The sequence below is a fragment of the Henckelia pumila genome, chromosome 3 (assembly GCF_033568475.1).
Source record: "Henckelia pumila isolate YLH828 chromosome 3, ASM3356847v2, whole genome shotgun sequence".
Classification (NCBI taxonomy): domain Eukaryota; kingdom Viridiplantae; phylum Streptophyta; class Magnoliopsida; order Lamiales; family Gesneriaceae; genus Henckelia; species Henckelia pumila.
This window is the reverse complement of record NC_133122.1, coordinates 155,634,519-155,650,734: the sequence shown is the minus strand read 5'-3', so window position 1 is coordinate 155,650,734 and position 16,216 is coordinate 155,634,519. Positions and strand designations below refer to the sequence as shown.

General features: G+C 34.7%; 2 protein-coding genes across 2 annotated transcripts; both read left to right on the top strand.

The window, feature by feature from the left end:
- The first annotated feature begins 11,936 nt into the window (after nt 1-11,936).
- Nucleotides 11,937-13,022, top strand: LOC140891753 (uncharacterized). The gene has a single exon (XM_073300382.1). It carries the CDS (start codon nt 11,966-11,968, stop codon nt 12,923-12,925), a length of 960 nt encoding a protein of 319 aa, XP_073156483.1. The 5' UTR covers nt 11,937-11,965; the 3' UTR covers nt 12,926-13,022.
- Nucleotides 13,023-14,628: 1,606 nt separating this feature from the next.
- On the top strand, nt 14,629-15,381 carry LOC140889786 (uncharacterized). Its single transcript, XM_073297511.1, has one exon. The coding sequence runs from the start codon at nt 14,629-14,631 to the stop codon at nt 15,379-15,381; it is 753 nt and encodes a 250-aa protein (XP_073153612.1).
- The last annotated feature ends 835 nt before the right edge of the window (nt 15,382-16,216 follow it).

The window sequence follows — 16,216 nt, the reverse complement described above, 5'->3', positions numbered from 1 at the left end:
CTTTCAACCTGTGTATACTCTTGAGCTACAAACCTTGCTTTGTTTCTCACGATGTTTCCCGATTCATTAGCCTTATTCTTAAAAATTCATTTTGTTCCTATTACATTACCATGATCAGGACACAGTACTAAGTACCAAACATCATTTCTAACAAATTGTTCTAGCTTTTCATGCATTGCATTGACCCAAAATTCATCTTTTAAGGTTTCAGTTACATTTTTGGGTTCAATGTTTGATTCAAAGCACGAGTATGTTACCCGGGAGAACATGGAGCTCATGAAAATCAGCCCAGCCATCTTTCTGTAATCCACTTTTTCTTTTCTTCGGGTTTGCATGTTCCCATGTACATCACCAATGACCTGTGAAGCTGGATGATTCTTTTGAATCTTTCTAGGAATGTTCTTACCAACTTCATTTACCTCACTGTATTCCTTCTCATCATCATCAGTGGGCTGGTCAACTTTTGATTCTGGAGGTTCTGATGAGGATGTTGTTACAGGTGTTGTAGCATCTTGAACAACATCTGAACTTACAAAAATTTTCAGCAGATCATCAACTTCATCTTCGATGGTCTTCGTCTTCAGATCTGCAAAGTCATCAAAACAACATTAATAGACTCAACAATTGTTCTAGTTCTTAGGTTAAACATCATATAAGCTCGACTATTCAAAGCATAACCTAAGCACAAACATTTATCACTTTTAGCATCAAACTTTGCTAGGTGATCTCTATCATTTAAAACGTAACATACACAACCAAAAACATGAAAATACTTAAGGTTCATGCTATTTCTCATGAGAATTTCATAAGAAGTCATAGTAGAACCACTCCTCAAGTATACTCTATTTGAAATGTGGCATGCTGTGTTTAAGGATTCTGCCCAAAAACGTTTAGAAATATTTTTAGAACTCAACATCACCCTAGCCATCTCTTGCAAAGTTTTATTATTCCTTTCAGAAATTCCATTTTGTTGTGGAGTTTTAGGAGCAGAGAATTCATGAGAAATATTTTTTTGTCACATAGATTTGCAAAAGAAGAGTTTTCGAACCATGATCAGTGCGAATTCTGGTCACCTTCAAGTTGTGAAGATTCACAATCCTTGTGAGAAACTTCTTAAAAGCATCAAAGGTATCTGATTTTTCTCTCAAAAATCATACCCCAAGTATATCGTGAAAAATCATCAACACAAAAAAAGAGTATTTCTTACCTCCAAAGCTTTCAACATCCATTGGACCCATCAAGTGCATATGTACAAGCTCAAGACACCGTATTGTCTCAGATTTTGACAACATCTGGTGCGACTCCCTGGTTTACTTTCCCTTTTGACATGCCTCACACACAAATGAAATTCCATATTTTAAATTAGGAATACCTCTAACTGCATCAAGCTTACTTAAATTCTTCAGAGTCGTGAAGTTAGCATGACCCAACTTTTGATGGCAAAGGTTTAATTCATTCACTTTTGTATGACTACATGCCATCTCCTCTCCAAGTTGGTAACAATTATCAATTGATCTCGTACATGTCATGACACAAGATTTAGATTTATCAAAAACTTTACACACATTCTTATCAAACATTACATGGAAATTATCATCACAAAATTGGCTAATGCTTATAAGGTTTGCAGTTAATCCTTAAACATGTAACACGTTGTGAAGTTTAGGCAGTTTGGCAACATATTCCTCCTCCATAAGTCATTTTCTCACTATTCAATTTAACATAATCTGTGAGAAATTGTCTTGTGCCTGTCATGTGACGAGAGCTTCCATTATCAAAGTACCAAGAACCTGAAACATTAGTTCTTAAAGCAGTATAAATCATATAACAATGAATTTCATCTTTTGGTACCCAAACTTTTCTTATAGTAGATCTGTTCCAGGAGATGTGGTGGTGGATGTTCGGCAACATCTTCAACATCTGAGATACAGGCCTCTGTCTGTAGTCTTCTTTCAACTTGAAACAGAAAGGTTTAATATGACAAGGCCTGTCACAGTAATGGCACACAACTACGCTTTCTTAAGTGATGCTTAGGAACATAAGCTTGTGGCTTAGATTGAGACAGATTGGTTTTTGAGGCCATTTTGGGTGAAATCAATGAGCTACTACTTTCCTTGACAAACACAGGAGTTTTTGAAGTTTCACAAACTTCAAACTTACTGTTTTCAAAATCTAATCCTGTCTTACCATCTCTTCCCATCATGAGCAAAGAATCAAGCTTGTTTGTGCTTGAGTTGAATTTGGCAAGTGTGCTCTTAGATTTCCCGAGATCTTCCTTTACCTGAGACAATTCCAGATCCTTCTTACTGAATAGTACTTCATGTCTGGACACAACAGCCTTCAACTCAGAATTTTCCTTTGATAGGGTAGTATTCATCTTGGTTCTTTCAATCCAGTCAGCATATAGCTCTTCATATAGCATTTGCACATTTTCCAGAGTCATTCTTCCATCATCTGCATCAAGATTACTCAAATCATTAATAGTAGTAGAATTTAAACATATTGACCTTTGGGAGATGTTGCGGCCAGGTGTGGAAACACCTGCGGCAACACCTAAAGGATTGACTTGCAGCAGCTTCTTTATTTCCATCAATGCTGTCAGGGCTGTGTGAATTTCTTCATCAGTCTGTTCTTCATCTTCTTCAGATTCTCCATCACTCAAGGATGTGTTCATTCTTTTTCGAAGCCTATTTTCACATTCATTGACATACTGATCATGGCCTTGACACTCATGACATTGTACCGTGTCAATCTTCTTTGCAGTGGACATTTTCTTTCCTTCCAGCATAAGTCCTGGCTTTTCAGGATTATGAAACTTCCTTGGTGATTGTTCAGGCCCGCCTATTCTCAAAGGTTTGTTGGAAGTAGGAAAACATTGGAGCTTTGAGTTTCTGATCAGACCTTTTTTTCTCCCTCATCATTTTCAGATAATCACCAAACTTCTTAGTGATGAGTGAGATGAAGTCATCTCCCAAATATGATTCAAGGACCTCTGACCGGCTAATTCGATACTAAATAATCTAGCAAGTGGACTAGGTCAAGTAATAGTAAGTGGACAATGAGTTCAAGTATTGAGTGGACAATGAGTTCAAGTATTGATCCCACAGAGACTGTAGTTAATTCTCAAGATTTGATTATTTTATTTAATCTAGACAAAATAATAAAAAGGATGTGGTGATTTAAATGAAAATTCAATTAATAAAAAATTAAGAATTAAAATAGCTGAAAGATAAATGTAATTAAAACGAGACAACCAAGACACACGAAGGTATCGAACTAATTTATGCATCCACGCGGCACAGACTGAAAGTCATGTTTATTCCAACCACGGTGAATTTTCCTATCTTATTCAACAATCTATTTCTAGACTTGTTAAACATATTCAAGTTGGACGTATTAATTATTTATAATTAATTTTAATCAAACTCAAACGCATTCAATATTTATGAAAATTCAGTTTTCACCTAAAACCGCATAATGAAATCGAATAATATTTTTAGTCGGTTTAACCATATGTTGATTGATATTTTTGAAGATATATTTAATCAATCCTCTTTCGATTTGTAATTAATCAACACACATATGACTAGGTACGCAAACTATTTACAAAAAATATTAAACCAACATCAATCAATAATCGAAAATATTCAAAATCTCAAGCATGTAACCTCATTTCAAACATAAATTAAGTTCGACCCAATATCGTGGTATTGGTTGAAGAAAACTACTCAATAATTGAAAATATAATTCAATAAGATGTTTTAATCATAAAAAAAGAGAAAAAGAAAATGCTGAATAAGATGGTGCAGATCTCCGCCTCTTCAAGTCCTTGCCGCTTCCATCTTCTGTGTCTAAAAGTTACCTTCATATGCTCTCAAATCTCTTATTATATGTCTTATAAATCCCATGAAATAAAGCCCGAAAAATTTGGAATTTAATATTTCGACGTCTGCAGATTTTTCCCTTTTCTGCGATCGCGCTCGAGCGAGATAAGTTTTGACTCCTTATTTTTCAAAGCCCGCTGACCGCGCTCGAGCGCAAGAACTTGCGCTCGAGCGAGGTAACTTCTACTGTTTTTCTTATTTTCTTCCGTCTCGCGCTCGAGCGCCTCTTGTTCTATCGAAATTCTGAATTTCTTCCTTAATTCCTACAAAAAAACAACCCAGGGAGTAAAATGCGCACACATGCAATAAATTATAAATAAAACTTATAAAACAATATGAATGCATGCAAAATAAATATAAAAATGACATCAAAATATGCACACAAAATGCAGTCATCAACTCCCACTAGACCTGGCCAAGGGCCGGGTTGGGCCCGGACCCGGCCCGGAATCGGCCCGTTGACCACGGGCCGGTTAACCGGGTCAACGGGTCCAACCCGGAACCGGGACCGGACCGGCCACTAGGCAGTCCGGTCCCGATTTTCCTTTTGGAAAACCGCCGACCCTGCGGGTCCGACCCTCCGGGTTCGCCGGGTTGACCTAGCGGATTTACCTTTTTAAAATATTATTTTAAATAATTTAAATAATATATATTTGATATCCACACATGGGTAAGATTTGAATCCAAAAACAAATGATTTTGGGACCTCATTCTTGCTACTAGGCCAAGTGTTAATTTGCTAATTGAATGTGATTGAATATAAGTAAATGTAATAATATTTTTTATACAAGATGTTTAAATTTGAAATGTAATATATTTTTTATTGAGATAAATAGAGTTTTTAATATAAGATGTTGAAATATAATATATATTTTTATTGAATAAATATAATAAATTTTTTATTGGTATATATATAATTTTTAATATAATATGTGTAACGTTGAAATGTAATATATTTTTTATTTAATAAATATAATATTTTTTTATTGAACTAGATAGATTTTTTAATATACAATGTTGAAATTTGAAAGGCCATTTATTTTTTATTGAATAAATATAATATTATAAGATGCTAAAAGTTGAAATATAATATATTTTTTATTTAATAAATGTATTAGATTTTTTTATTGAGATAATGAAATATTTGATAGAGTTTTTAAAGTTCAACTGTACAAGTTTTTTTTAATTTTTTTTTAAAAAAATAAGGGTCGACCCGAAACCGCCGGTTAACCGGACCCGAACCCGAACCCGGACCGGCGATTCCGAGAGCCGGACCGGAACCGGCCACGGGCGAGCCGGTTAAGATTCGGCCTATTGTCGACCCGGACCGGACCCGGCCCGTGGCCAGGTCTAACTCCCCCATACTTGAATCATGCTCACCCTCGAGCAAGACAAACAATGCAACAAACACACAACAAACAACAAAGTAGGAAAAATTCATGAGAATTAACAGCCTCAGAGAAGATTCATTCACAACCAAAATCACTAATGCTCTCAACTTTTCATAATACACCCTCAGTTTAGCGTGAACGTGTGTGTGTGTGTGTGCGATGTCATTCTAGTTACATGCAACTTAGAAAGAATCCGTTTTAAGACTGCTTAGAAACCTATTAACATATCAGTGCAAGTTTCACTCTCAAGTGTTCATTTCTTCCAACTATCTCTAACAAAACACACCTCCCTTGAGATAATCAATTACATACCTTCGGATTTTACACCCGGTTTTGCTTTAGCCCCATTTTACCCGCAAACTTAGCTATAACTTTGTTAGGATTAGGATTTCAATCCCCTAGTCTATAGCTCGGATGGAGCATCAACCACATATTGTCCGAAAACTTAGCCATGGATTGGTGATTAGGAATTCAATACCTTTCCAGGCCAGGATGGAGTTGTAAAAAAATTTCGTTTATTTTTTTTCTTCTTCTTCTTCTTCTTTTTTTTTTTCAAAATTTGGTGCACTCAATATCATAAGTGTCATGTTTGAGACTCGTCAAAATTCACAGAACACAATTAAGATCCACAAAACACCTATTGTCGTGCAATGGTCAAACAGACAGAAACTTCATCAATTTTTTCTCTACAATTCACTGGTTTAACATAAGTGCTTAAAAAGATTCACTGGTCAGGTCAACCTACGGTTTCTCATGTCAAGTCAGGGTTAAAAATTTTCACAAAATTCAAAACTTCATATCATCATCGGCTCCCATTCATCATCCTACTTCACACACATGCAAACAACTATAAAAACTAACAAGACACAACAAACACGAAACTAACTATATGCAAACAAACTAAACGATTACAATAATGCACAGCACATAATGAAAGACAAACTAGAATACCCCCCATACTTATCCAAAGCATTGCTCTCAATGATTTAGACACAACTAAAATAATGCAAAAACAAACAAATGCAAAATGAACAAAAACACACAGACAATAAAAGCAACACTCCCCTGGTCTAAGAATCTTTCTCTTCCTCCTTGGCAGCTTCTGGTGGAACGACAGCAGCAACTGCTCTTGGCGTGGAAACCTATTGGACATGTAAAAGCGACGGGTAAGGCGTAGGAGCATAAAAAATTAATAGAAATAACATAAAAAATAAATAAGCAAAAGAGAGTGAAATAAAACACTGGGTTGCCTCCCAGTCAGCGCTAAATTTATAGTCTATAGCCCGACTATACAGAAGCAACCATCACAGAGCGGTTGCCGCCCATAGTAAGAATCATACGACTCTACGTATGGGTCTTGATTCCCTACGCCCTCAAGCTTGGCGTGATATTGACATGGAAAGCTCGTCGGTCCAGCATGACATGGGAAGTTCGTCGGTCCACCAATACTCGGCATGAACTGATTATTTTGGGAAGAGACTCCGAATCTAGGCTGAAGCTCATATAGGATGTAATACTATGGAGTTGGCGTCAATGGCAAGAACGGATCTTCTAATGGTGTACATGTAAAGACCATTGACGAGGTCAAATCTTTCTCCTTGTGATAAGTGTATTTTATACAATTAATTTAATTATGATTTTAATTGTTAATTGTTTGTTTCGAGCAGATTTATGCATGAGTTTTGTTTTTTTTGTGTTTGTAGAAAATTATTGAATTATTGTGGGAAAAAGAAGAAAAATAAGAATTAAGAAGAGAAAAGAATGAAAATGAGAGAAGAGGCTGTAAAGAAAATGAGTGAAAGAAAAGAAAGAAGAGAAGGAAGAAAAGAAAATAAACGAGAATTGTTATTGGGTCTTTATTGGGCTTGTCAAAGAAAGTTTAGCGCTTAAACTTAGCGCTAAGGAAGAAGAAGAGATGACAAACGCGTTGTTGCTTGAAAGATTTGGGAATTAAGTCAGAGACTTATGTGCGTTCGCCCCGTCATATTTTTAGAATTAGAATTATCGGGAAGGAAGTTTATTGGGCTTTATTAAATGGGCTTTTGGCGTGAACGTATAAAAAGAGATGGGAGAGTCAGGAAAAAGAGAGCCGCCACACACATTAAAAAAAGATTAGAGAGAAAGATTTCTGGAGAGTTTGAACATGAAGATTTCTGAAGGAATTCTGGGCTTACTTGAAAAACAAAATTCGGAGATCGATCGACTGGACACAGAAGATCGACGACAGATTTGTTTTCTATCTTTTATTTATTAAATTTTGATTTTATGTTTAATTTTCTAAACATCTTTTGGTTTTATCAGAATTTTATTATGAACTAAATTTTTAGAGCCTAGAGGTCGGATGGAACTTGGTGTAGAAACTTTTATGAATTTTTGATTTTATTGAATTGAGTTCCTCTAAATTAATTGTTTTTCTAGAATTGAATGTCTTTTCAATTATCTAATCAATAATTGAACTGTAATATTTATTTGAAATCTGGCACTCGGGAGAGGAGATTTTGAATAGGACCAATATAAATAACAATGTTAATTATTTATATAGCTCGGGAGAGTGTATAATTTTAACAGAGCTTTTAAAAAAAACATTGTTTTGCATAGATCACTACAAGTAGATTCTTAATAGGGATATTGGAATTGAATTGTAGTTGATAAATATTATTTGTTGCTCGGGAGAGGGAAATAATACACTTAAGTGTTCTTGGCTATTAATTAACTGGAATTCATGAAGATAAATTAATTAGGATTGATTGTTGTTGAAATCAGGTGAAATATAAATCTCTAGACCATTTTTTCTCTGATTGATTATCTCTGAAAATTGTGTGCGTGCTACTAAAAATCCATTGATTATTTATTTTTCTTCAAATCTTTCAATTATTAATTTTCTAAATAAAGTTAGGACTATTTTAATTACAAGTACTGAATATTTTCAATTTACTCCTTGTGGGAACGATACTTGATTCATCACTTTATTAAAACTTGATACTCGTACGCTTGCGAGCATTTTTCACAACACCTTGTATATTTCTTCCTCCTCCACTGTCACTTTTGGCTCTTATTCAATTAAAAATTCTTCAAATAATAGTTCTTCTTGCTCTGGCTCAATTACTTCATTCTCTTGACAGATCTCAGAAAATGATTCTATAAGAAACGCAATCTGTTCATCCAAAAGACTCAAAGAGTTGATGCGGATTTCTAAGAACTCATTTATCTATGTCTATTTTCTCACAATGTTCTCCAACTGAGCCACATGATCCTCAAAATGTCTTATACACTCTTCTTGATACTCAAATGGTTGGTTCGCAAAATTTGTGGAGTTGAATTCTGTAGGATATTGGCGACTCCAACCCTGCAGTGAAGGATCAAAATGCCAATGGTAGTCGAAATCTTCCATATCATTTAACAAGTGCATCGCACGTCGTAATCTATGTTGAACAAGTGGTTGTCAGTGGCCAAAGCTCCATAATCTACCCAACTTCTTGTTGTCTCATCCAAATCATCACAAAAAATCTGAACTAGAGTGTCCAAATCGTTGAATCTCCCCCAAGAAACATAGAATGGCCCCGAGTATTGCTGACCAAACCTTGTGAATACCCGTCGATGATTCATCTCCAAGCACCTCACAAGTAAGAAAAATAAAAATTAAAATTAAAATTAAAAATTAAACAAATGCAAGGAAAAAAAATGTCTAGTCTCAAGAAAATAATTTATCCTAATATTAACTAAACAGTCCACGACAACGGTGCCAACCTCTTGATCGAATTGAAATATTCTAGTATGTGTCATTCGACACTTGAAAGGCTATAGATTTCCCCTTGTATTTCTTTTGTGTGATCGTGTTCATCTCAAACACTTGAAAAATGCTTATCAGTTCTGTTAACTTCATCTTTGAAGTATCTTTCACTTCTTCAAGAGCCCAAATTTTTCCGTGGAATTTTTCTGGTAAAGATCGAAGAACTTTGTTCACAAGTCGCTCATTCGCTATAGGTTCTCCAAGAGTAAACTCTTCAGTGGCTATCTCCCGAAGACGCTGATCATAAGCAGCAATAGTTTCATCTTCTTCCATCCTGAGGTTTTCAAATCTAGTTTTCAGCAGCCTCATCATCATTCGTTTCACACTCTCAGTCCCTTCACAACGTTCTTGCAGAGCATCTCATGCATCCTTGGCTGTGAAACAATCTGCAATGAGTCCAAACATACTCATATCCACGGTTGAGAAAATTGCACTCAATGCTTTAGCATTGAAACCCGAAATCTGTGTCTCCTCAGTGGTCCAGCTTGTTTCAAGTTTAGCAATATAATCACCATCAAAATCCCGGATTTTTGGAGGAGTCCACCCAGTGAGAATACCTCTCATCCATCGCCTTGAAAGTAAAACGCATCCTAGTCTTGCATAAGGCATAGTTTGTACCATCTAGAAATGGAGGTTTGAGAAAAGAGTTTGTATTTGCTGAATCCATAATACCCTTGTATCAATAAATAATCAGGATCAGTCTTAGTGTATCAAGATTAGTTTCTGATGCCACTTGTAAGGATTATTGGGTATAATAAATATCAGAATCAGATGTTGTCACCAGATGTTAACATCAATCATAACATGCAGCGAAAATATTAAAAAAGCGTGAATAAAACAGCAACAATTAAAAAAAACACACAAATAATTTAAGCACAAGTACAAAGAACTCGTGCGGTGCCTCAGGGCAAAAAGCTTAACTAGAAAATTTTAAATCGTTTTACAAAACCTTAATACTAGTTAATAACATTAAAAATCAATTTTCTCAAAATAACTGAGAAAATAAATAATAAAAACAAATAAAACAACTCCCTAAAAGTTTACAGAAAGTAGAACAAAAAAACTCAATAAAAAGAGTTGATCCTTGATGCCAAAATACGAGAGCAACACGTCGTCAACCAATTATTCAATGCTCTCAAAGACTTCAAGGCACTCAAGTAAATCACAACAGCAACCACGACTGTAAAACGAGTTTCAAAATATGTATTCAGAAATCTCTTTAGTTCACGTTCAATTCTCTCCAAAATCTCTCTCTGCTATGTGTTCGGCTCTCTCTTTTTTAAGCGTGTAAGCCTTGATCTTATTTCCTTAATTCAAAAATTGAATCTGCAAAGATAAGGAAATATTGATAAGTTAGGAGATAAAAATATATTATGATAAGTACTTAATATCTAATATCAAATAATTAAGTAAATAAATCAATTGAGTACAAGATAATTCATATTAAAAATATCTAAATGAATTTAAAACTTAAATAATTTTTTTAAAACTTGACAAGATTTTAGGAAATAAATATTCATTTCACAAATGTATATATGTTCATAGGATATCCATAAGAGAACACACATTGATGCATTAATAGGTGATTATTAACACCTATTAATATTATTGAACCAATGTGGGTATATGAATTATTAATTTGGGTTGTCACATAAGCCCATAAATTCAATCCTTTTAATCTCGTTATTTAGAAAAGCAAAAAAAAAAAAATTATAACTACAGAATTCGTGCAAGCACGCGCCAGACACAAGGTCTGGTGCGTGTCATACACGCTCCATGGGGGAGCACGGACATGGGATCCAGATTTTCCACCTTCATTTTTTCCTGTTTATTAAAAAAAATAATAATAATAATAACTAAAAAACAAAAGAAAATGTTGGAAATAGCCGTTTGGGTTTTTTAGCTCCCTCTATCATCATTTATTTTTTTGTAAATATTTCTACTTAAATTTAATTTAATGAAATTTTTATTTTATTTAATTGAAAAATAGGCGTTGATAATTAATCATTAATTAAATTTATCAATAATAATATTATGTTATTTTAAATAATAATGATTTATATATTTATATATAATAGTAAATAACCCCAACGACTCTTTCATAATTTTAAATTTTTTTAAATACTATTTTTTAAAAAAAAATTAAAAATGTTTTTTTAATATAAAATATTATGTAGTGGATAGTGGAACCCATAAATAATGAGTGTTGATATTAAATGAATGTGGATGTATTAATGAAAAATTGTTAATATGATGAGTATGTGGCACGTGGATCCCACGTTTTTTGAGGATGTGAGAGGTGAAATAATGTGGATTAATGGGAACCAATGCGAGTGTGCTAAGGCAGCAAGGGATACAAGCCTTCTTGTTGAGAATAGCCGTGTTTAATGAAAGTGAGATGGCTTACTCATTTTTCAACAACATTTAAGACGACCACATGGGTGTCTATTTGAACTGTACTTATTTAGTTGTATTATTTGTTTGGCTCGACTATATATTTATTTATTTCTACACACAATAATGTTCACAATATTTTATAAATTTTATTTTTAAATAACAAATTGAAATAGAGTTATATTTAGATAAATTAATGATGATGCTTTATTAAATTGATATATAGTTTGGTTAAAAAAAATTGATATTCATTAAACGAAACCCGATTACTAAAAAGGCTATATAATAGAATTTGTCAATATATATTTATTTTTTGAATGTCTTTGTTATGAAATATAATATAAGAATTAATTGACATATACGTGTATCTCAAGTGATCATCAGAACTCGGAAGCACACCACGAAACCTACCCAAGCGAGTACCCATTGACCATTTCAGATCATTCAACAAAAACTCTCCCAACTATTAAATACCCAGAAAACCAAATTTCACAACCCACAAAACCATGGAGTTTTTGGATATCTACACGAGTTTCTTCATTAACATAAATCTTCAGTCCATCAAACTTTTTCTCAAGAATGGGAAATCAATGGCGTCCATAGCCATCTCCACCAATTCTCTTCTGTCCATCTTGATATTCTTATTCAGCTTCTCAATCAAATCCCTGAATTCTAATATGCTCAACTACTTCTTGATGGAATCTTCCACTCCAACAAACACTACTACTTCCAGTTCATCCACCTTCTTTCCACGCATATTCTTGTATATAGCCCTTCTTTTTCTTGTTGAATTCGCCTTCATTTTCGCTTTTGTAGCAATCTCACACATCTCCTCGATCGCAACAATCTTGATATCGGCCGCATCATATACTGACAAGAATATCACATTCCAAGATCTCCTTTCGATGATCGCCAAGAAATGGAAGAGGCCGTGGATCACCGGCTTCCGTGGGTCGCGGACTCAACCGGCACGATACTCTGTTTTGGTTGTTTTCTTAGCGGCTGCCCTGTGGGTGACGTACCCTAATACTTTAACTTTTTGCATCTCTATTCTGTTGGGAACAGCAGCTGCGATTTTCGTCATGTACTCAAGCGTTGCTTGGGTATTGGCCGTGGTTGCATCGGTCGTGGAAGAAGGTTGTTTGGGAAAGGAAGCATTGGAAAAAGGTGAAGAACTTGCTAAAGGGCACAGGGTGCATGGTTTCTTGCTGAATGTTTTCTTTAATTTAGTGATGTTGATTCCTTTTCTGGTGTATTGGTTGGTTTATGGGGATAAGGTATATTTGGCGTTGCCTTATTTGGGATTGGTTATGGTGAATATGTTTTCTTTGGTGAAGATGTTAGTTACGGTGGAATACACACTTCTATACTTCGAGAGCAAGAAATATCATGGACAAGAGATTGAAGCTTTTGGAGATTTGCAGTATACAAAAGTTCCCTCTGACGACGGTACTGCCCAAGTTTAAGCTTAGAGATAGATAAACGTTGAGCATACGCATATATATATTTGTATAATTTGCGCAGTTGTGCTTTTTGTGTTGTGATATAAGTGTTTTCTTTTTCTTTTTCTTTTTTAAGTAGGAATGAGACTTATATTGTACCAAATTAGGAACAATTACGTCAAAAATAAAAGTAGGATTAGGAGATATGGTAGACCAAACATTGAAACAACTTCACTAACAAGAATATGAATAACGTTTGATTCGCTGATCGATTCATAAAACCAAAGTTAGACGATGGAACATCCAAAGCTAGGCTTTTACAATCATCGACAATTAAACCTAAACCAGAGGAATCTGACTCATAGGCGTTTCTTCAATGATAAAGAGAGAATCAGATTCAACTTTTTAGTCAACTCAGAGCTTCTCTTATGCCCATGGCTTCTGCTAATGTGGGAGAAAAACTGCCATAGAGATTACAGGTTCAAGGCAGATTGGAAAATCACAGTGACATGTTTACCTCTAACATTCTAAACCACTTCGTTGCGATTTTGGCAAGAAAAATGATGACATGTCGAGAATTACTGATTTTTTTTGTAGTCACCCGACCCAGATCACAAACCAATTTAATTCACTTAGGCATGCAATTAATAAAACTTAATCAAAGTGATAAATCAGCTGAAACTGTAAGCAACTCAAACTAGCGGAATACAACCGACACTAAAATCCAAAAAACAATAGGTATATATACAACCATATCGAAATTACTGTATCTGAACTAAAAAGAAAGCAAAACCAAAACCTCTAAACGGTCACTAGCCCTGCACCTAACCTTGTCTCGATCCTTTTGTCTCGTCCAACTTGAGTCATACTCCGTCGAATGGGGTGTCCGAGATAAAACCAAGGTCGTGAGCGACTAATGCCCAGTACGAAAAATACGAGTATACAAACCAATATGATGCATGCAAAATATATTTATTGACACTCTAATTATATATATTTATTGGTGATGAGATTCATTTTTTACATGACTCAAGCTTTGTGTCCTTTGATTCTCAATTTTTTAATTTTTTTTCACACTCAATACAAAGTTTTATAAAACTAACGTACGGATTACAAGTCTGAAGAACGAAATTGGCGACCCTTACTGAAAATTGATAGGTCCGTCGTCGACATCGCACACTGTCGTCACCTAGTAGACGATCCCCCAAACTTGATATCCTGGATCGATCCGCTCTGCTCATATATACAATGAAAACTAATATTTTGCACATAAAAAATATATTTTTTTATTTATCGATTAAAATAGTGAATCTGTTTTATAATATTAACATGTGAAACTATATAATACAAGTTCGCGTAAAAAAATATACTATATGTTCTTAAAAAAAATATAATAAACTCATATACCGATTCTCCAAATTGACTATGATTGGCATATCCAAAGTGGTCAGAAGCACATACCATTGACCATTTCTTATCATTGTACAAATATAAATAACCCCACTAAAGCAAAAAAAAGGAAAACCAGAGAGCTTCCCCCGATATCTACACAACTCTCCATGGAATTCTTGGAGATGTACAGTTTCTTCGTAAACATAAATCGTCAGTCCACTAAATTTATTCTCAAAAATGGGAAATCAATGGCATCCATAGCCATTTTCACCCATTCTCTGCTGTCATTCATAATGTTCTTATTCAGAATTTCAATCAAATCCTTGGTGTATAATATGGACCACTCATTCATGCAAAACCCTACTTCCAGTTCATACCAAGACACCTTTCCTCCACATATGCTCGTGTACATAGCCCTACTGGTGCTTGCTGAATTCGCCTTCATTTTCGCTTTCGTGGCGATCTCGCACATATCCTCGGTCGCAACCATCTTGATATCAGCCGCATCATATACTCATGACAAGAATATCTCATCCCAAGATTTCTTTCCCATGATCGCCAAGAAATGGAAGAGGTCGTGGACTACCGGCTTCCGTGGGTCGCGGACTCAGCCGGCACGATACGCGGTTTTGGTTGTTTTCTTTGCGGTTGTCCTGTCCGTGGTGTACCCTAATACTTTAACTTTTTCGATCTCTCTTCCGTTGGGATTGATAGCTGCGATTTTCGTCATGTATTCGAGCGTTGCTTGGATTTTGTCCATGGTTGTTTCGGTCGTGGAAGAAGGTTGTTTGGGAAAAGAAGCATTGGAAAAAGGTGAAGAACTTGCTAAAGGGCACATGGTGCATGGTTTCTTGCTGAATATTTTCTTTACTTTAGTGGTTGTGATTCCTTTTCTGGGGTGCTTGTGGATTTTTGGAGATAAGGTGGCTTTGGATTTTTCATTTTTTGGTTTGGTTATAGTGAATGTTTTTTCTTTGGTGAAGATGTTAGCTACGGTGGAATACACACTTCTATACTTTCATTGCAAGAAATTTAATGGACGAGAGATTGAAGATTTTGGATCTGCTGTATGCAAAACTACCGTCTGATCATGACCGTGCACGCCAAGTTTCGGTTCCGAGATAAACGTTGTGCATGTATATAGAGTTTTGATGTGATGAGCGAGATACTGTGCTACACGGGTTAAAATAATATCCATGTCTATTGTACGTACAAGATGTCAACTCAGGTGTTCTTATATAGATGGTCACATGTATTGCCTTTAGAGCTATATATAATATTTTATTTTATTTGTGTTGTTGAGCTGTGAAGTTGTGTCTGTACACTTTTTGAAATCTCTTCATTCTCGATATTTATGGTTGGAAGAGACATTATCAAAACTAATGAATCATTTTTTTAGTATTTGATGATCATCCTTGAGTTTTCGGAAGAGTTGACTTGAAGCTGTCGCCTTAATCCAAGCAAAATAACTATTCTCATCTCGAATTTAATTGGGTTGACTTTGAAAACAATTAATGTAGTTTAAATGTAGATTTCGATTTTATTAAGAAAAATTGCATTTTTTGTCCGATAATTTGTATCTATTTTATTTTCAATTCAGGTCTTAGTTGATTTATTTGCACATTTAAAAAATAATCATTATTTTTCATCAGAGTGTTGACGTGAGTTGAACCCGCCGACTTAATTCTAGCAAAATAACTATATATTCTCATCTCGAATTTAATTGGGTTGACTTTAATTTTATTTTATAATATTCGAACACGATTAATAGTTTTTGACTTTATTATTAAGCAAGTTATCGGAAAATTACATTTTTTTCCCCATAATTTTTGCATTTTTTTAAATTTTTGGTCTTGTTATCACTCATTTCATGATCTTAAATCTTAATTAATTAATTTTTATGTGATACCAGAAAATATTAAA